General features: G+C 35.5%; 1 protein-coding gene across 1 annotated transcript; it reads left to right on the top strand.

The window, feature by feature from the left end:
• The first annotated feature begins 986 nt into the window (after positions 1-986).
• Positions 987-4,166, top strand: LOC141617308 (protein FAR1-RELATED SEQUENCE 3-like). The gene is made up of 6 exons (XM_074434490.1): positions 987-1,006; positions 1,104-1,149; positions 1,554-2,043; positions 2,440-2,697; positions 3,094-3,591; positions 4,135-4,166. The coding sequence occupies exons 1-6, from the start codon at positions 987-989 to the stop codon at positions 4,164-4,166; spliced, it is 1,344 nt and encodes a 447-aa protein (XP_074290591.1).
• Positions 4,167-5,966: the final 1,800 nt, after the last annotated feature.

Raw genomic sequence — 5,966 nt, 5'->3', positions numbered from 1 at the left:
GCGAGAATGAATAAACTAAGATGATGGCTTAATAAACATGTTACATCTGTATGTCTATGAAAACTAACATACAACCTATATGTGTCAATTTTCATGCATTTTAGTAGGTGGTTTGGTTTTAGGCGGAATATGATGCATAAACTATCATGTGAATGAAAAGCAATAGGAATGAAAAACGTAAAAGCAATAATAAAGTCCTAGTGTGGCCTATCCTATCAAAATGAACATAAAATACAAGTTTGGAATCCATCCTTGGACCCGAGAAGCTTGTCTCGATGTTCTATCTTGATCCATGTAGAGGGAGTGAGCTCCAATCTCCATCTTTAGTCTTCTTCGAAAATTACAATAAATAAAATTTACATAATAAACCTATTTATTACATTCTAATTTCAAAACCCAAAACTAAAGAAAAAAAAGGAGATTCGAGATCTCATAATTACATAAAAATTATGTTTCCTTCATTACGAAAACATAATTAACTAAGGCCACACTAAGTATTACAAATTACAACCGATTGCAAAAAAAAAATACGTAAATAAATTCATTCAACGATTCATTCAATAAAAATAAAAAGCATCAACTAAAAATAAATTAAACATACATGACACAATTCCTTAATTATGTTGATTAATTTTATCCAAACCACCTATTTAAATCAAATTAAGTGACAATTCCTCAATTAATCACATTAAATTTAATCTTAATTCATATTAAACTTGTAATATGAATTTAATCCATCAATATTTTAAACTGCTTTAAAATAATTTTGTATCTTAAAATTGTGAACTGTTTCACAACAATTAATCATACATTGTAAAGGTAATGTATAATTAATATTGGCCAAAACAAACAAAAGACAAAATCCTTTTTTTTTTATACGTCTCGGCTAAATCAAGGAAAAACAAAATAAGTCAGGCGCGTTGGGTGCAAAGCGAGGATTAGGCTATTTATGAGGAATGGAGAATTAATAATTGACAGATTCCACAATGGCCACAACCATCAACTGGTATCAGCCAGAGATAGAGAGTTTCAAAAGTTTGCATGCAACATAACAGACTATCACAAAATGATAATCCTTTATAATTCAATGGTGAGTATTCCAGGTTTGCTGAAGTTAGCCTTCGCCATCCTGAACTTACAGTTTTGTTGGTTAGAATTACACTTTGTTTTGAGTCATTAGAATTCTACTTTTGTTTATTACAATTACTATTTGTCTGTTAAAATTACACTTTTGTCTGTTACAATTATACTTTTATCCGTCAAAATTACAATTTATTTTGTGAAGATTACAATTTTGTTGATTAAAATTACACTTTTGTTGATTAAAATTACACTTGTATCTGTTAAAATTTCACTTTATTTTGTTAGAATTTCACTTTTGTTGATTAAAATTACACTTTTGTCTGCTAAAATTACACTTTATGTTGTTACAATTACACTTTTTCTTGTTAAAACAACACTTTTGTCATTTAAAATTATACTTTTGTATTTGTTAAAATTACGCTTTTGTTGATTAAAATACATACATCTAAAAAATTGTCAATAATTAACAGCTGAAAATAGGAGCAACGAAGACTTACAAAATTTTGAAGGAATATGTTAATGGGTTTGAAAACATCAGAGCTAGTTTAAATGATTTTAAGAACTTTCACAGAGATGTGAAATGGTACATTCATGAACGGGACGGTCAGATGTTCGTGGACCACTTTAAGGAATTGAGTGTTAATAGGCCAGGGTTCTTCTTTGACTATGATGTTGATTCTGACGGTAGCCTTAGTAAAGCTATATGGGCCGACGGAATCGCTAGAAGGAATTACTCAGTTTTTGGGGATGCAGTGTCGTTCGATCCGACGTATTCTACCAATAAGTATGACATGGCCTTCACACCTTTCACCGCGGTTGATCACCATAAACGATCAGTCACTTTCTGTGGAGCGCTGGTTGCTCATGAAGATGCAGACTCGTTTAAATGGGTTTTCACCCGTTTTTTGGCTGCGATGGGTGGGAAAGAGCCTAATTATATTATCACAGATCAGGATCCTGGTATTCTTAAAACGGTGCCCTTGATGTTCAAGACAGCGCGGCAGCGATATTGTATGTGGCATATCATGAACAAAGTGTCAAGCAAGTATAGAGTGACGAGAGAGGATTATTCTGTCTTTTTAAAGAAATTGAATGCCATAATATGAGATGAAGACATTGAAGCGGCAGAGTTCGATGCAAAATGGGAAGAAATTGGCAGAGAACACATGGTTAATAACATTAACTGGTTTAAAGAAATGTACGCTAAAAGGAAGCAGTGGGTTTGGCACATTGTAGGGACCTAGATATGGGAGGTGTTATGAGAACAACCCAAAGGTCAGAGAGCGAAAATAGTTTTTTTAAGAGATTTGAGAGCAAGTCAGGAACATTAGTTGAGTTTTCGATGCGTTTTGACAGCGCGATGGACCAACCTCACACAGAAAAAGATTGTCAACTGTAAGAGACACACTTTCCCTATAACATCAACGCATCTAGCTATCGAAGTGCATGGGGCGCAAGTGTACAGTCATAGAGTATTCGAGGAATTTCAAGAAGAAGTCAAGTACTCAATCGATACTTGTAAAAGCAGAGGTTTTTCTGAGTGTGACTCTTTAGAGGTGACCACTATAAGAGATGCAAACAGGGACAGAAATTATGAGGTCACATACTGCCCAGGTATCATTCTGTAGGATTTGTTTGTTAAAATTATACTTTTATCCGTTAAAAGTATACTTTTGTCTGTTAAAATTACACTTATATATGTTAAAATTATACTTTGTTTGCTTAGAATTTCACTTGTCTGTTAAAATAACACTTTATTTTGTTAGAATTACACTTTGGGTTGTTAAAATTACACTTGTGTGTTAAAATTACACTTTATGCTGCTACAATTACACTTTTGGCTTCTAAAATTATAATTTATATTTTTTGTTATGTAAGGTATATCTGTCACTGCTATGTCGGTTAGAATTACACTTATGCCTGTTAGAATTACACTTTAGTGTATTACAGTCACACTTTTTCCTGACTGATTTAACTAACATATTACTCTATATTGATGATCTGATCTAGATACATTGAAAGCCACTTGTAGCTGCAGAATGTTTGAGAGGAAATGCATTCTTTGCCGGCATGTCATATGGATTTACTCATCGAACGGAGTGAAGATTATTCCAGAACAATGTGTTGTTAAAAGATGGTGTAAAGATGCAATGTTGTCTAAAATGTTCGATTGTAATGGTGAAGCAACTGAGGACGTTGATATAATAGATGGAAAACGGATTGCGATGTCAGTAATGTGGTTAGAGATTCATCAGACAGTTGGTATGATCATGGGCAAATTGAAGGATGATGTCGACAACTTTTCTAGTCTAATTAGACAGTTTAAGGAGAAACTGTCACCCTTAGGATCACCATTGAATAAAGAACAACAGTTGGAGAAAATTCTTGGCTGTTCTGCTAGTCAAGAGATAACCATTTTGCCGCCTAAGCAATCCAAAAACAAAGGAAGCGGAAAGAGAATGTTGTCGATGAAGGCAAAAGCAGTTGCCTTGGCAAGGAAGCCAAAATGTATGTGTAAAAATTGCAAGCGATTAGCTAACCATGACAAAAGGAACTGCCCTAATCCTTTCGCAGAGCACCCACCGTTGTCGCCATCGTCAGGGTCGTCGGAAGAAGAAGAAGAAGAAGAAGAAGAAGAAGAAGAAGAAGAAGAAGAAGAAGAAGAGGAAGATGATGACATCTTAGAATAATCAGTATAATACCTAATAATCAGTAGATTTTTTTGTGGATGTCTACGCAAAATACGAGGTACAACATGATGTTTCGTATTGTGTTTAGACATCAAACTGCCAGGAAGCTAACTGGTCGCCGTTGGTATTACAATGTATTTTGTTGAAGTATTTTCAATTGGACGAAACAATTATAAAGTGCAACATCAGTGCCAGAAATTGTTCACTCTTCACTATTATTACAATTTATCTTCTTAGAATTCCAGTTATCTAGGATTATAATTACAATGGTCTATTTTGAAGTTACACTTTATCCAAGTGGAATCTGCTTAGGGTATGATTGTTATTATCAGAATTACACTTTATCTCATTATAATTACAGATTATGCGATTAAAGTTACACTTCATCTATAGTAAAGCCTTATAACATAGTTTGGGAAAATAACATAAATATTATTGCACCATATATTAACAACATAAATATTTTTTCTTAAAACACCTTGTTTGACATAATGTTGAAAGCTACCAATAAGGATCTGCGAACATTGTTTACACAAAAAACTAACTGTCTACTGATAATGAAACCAAGTATGAAATAGATGTTTACATAGGCAAGACAATATTCCCACAAAACGTTAACGACTAGTATAGGATTGTTATTTTTTCACATTTGCACGGGTCAATTTACGCTTCTGTTTTAATTCCTTCCACAATTTGTCCTTGTTTCTAACAAAAGCTTTGACCTTCTCGAGGACACCTTCGCGTAAAACGTCCATGTCTGCTAGAACGAGGGTAGCAATTAGCTGGATCACCAAATAGCGCCTTGATTTCTTCTTCTCGAGGTCGCCATGCTGAAAAGGAAGACCCTCATATAAGAGCATTGCCATCATGGTGAACAACCCCGACTCTGGTTTGTTGAGAGTAGGTGAATTCCCGCTAAAAGGTATCTGGCGTAACTCATAATTAGGAATTTCCCGTGCTCTAGTGTTCACCTTTTCCTTATCCCGCGATTCCAAATAATCACTGACTGCGCTAGCCTGCATATGTACAAAATTACCTCAAAAATATGATTGAGAAAAAAAAAAGCATTTGGGAGAAAGGGATGGACGATAACTTACAATTAAACGCGATGCTTTTCCAAACTGCGACCTTTGCAAATCAGAATGTCGCTGCCCGTCCAGCAGGTCGATTGAATTCGATTTGTGATTGATACATACGCATGCGAAATGGTCATCAATGCAGAGCGGGATAAAGAGTAAGTCTATTTTCAAATTGACGGTTTGTTCACTGTCGATGATGAAGGTGTCCCAGAGCAAGTACAACTTGTCATAGCTGTTGTCTGATTGTGTGCCTGGCTGTTCAAACGTTGCAAGCAATCCCAACAGTATATCCTTTTAAAGGCAAAAGTGAACATGATTAATGTGGTTACTTTGTCAGCAGGAATTACACTGTTGTTCCTTAAAATTACACTTCTGACGGTTAAAATGACACTTTTGTTACTTAAAAGAACTAAAGTGAAACATTCACATAGTATAACTACAAGTTAGAAAAGTGTCATTCTAACTAACAAAGGTGTAATAGAAGTGGATATAAATATTATGCAATGGTTAATGGCAGTACCATGTGGTGTATACCGAAGAATGACATCCTTGCATTGTCGCCATATTCCTCCTTTTCCAAATGGTTCATCAATATCGACCAGCGCTCGATGACATTCAACAAGACTCCCGATGATCCACGCACTTGAGAGCGAGATTTGGAGAGGATTAGAGTTACGTTATACTGTTTAGGTTTTGTTAAAAAGATTAAAAACTGTAAATCCCGTTTTATATAACTCTAATCCTTTCTAAATCAAACCGCGGAAAAAACACTCGTCAGACCGGATACTAGGTCGAGTATAAAGTATAATCGGCTGAGTATCCTCTACTCGGTCGAGTATTCCCATACTCGGCCGAGTATTCCTGGGCAGTAAACTGTCCAGAAACACACGACACACTTACTCGGCCGAGTAAGCCATATTCGGCCGAGTAACAGACTTGGAAAACCATGGTATTACAGCTGCGTCATACACCGCAGACCTGCGTCATACGGTGCAGGCTGCGTCAACAGACGCAGGCTGCATCCTAGGCTGATCTCCGCTCCCAATTCTTCTTCTCATTTAGCTTCTTTAACCACTTGTCCTTCGTACTCGTTCATCAAGGAGTGACAACTTCT

This window comes from Silene latifolia, chromosome X, assembly GCF_048544455.1.
Source record: "Silene latifolia isolate original U9 population chromosome X, ASM4854445v1, whole genome shotgun sequence".
NCBI classification, from domain to species: Eukaryota; Viridiplantae; Streptophyta; class Magnoliopsida; order Caryophyllales; family Caryophyllaceae; genus Silene; species Silene latifolia.
This window is presented reverse-complemented; position numbering and strand designations above follow the sequence as displayed.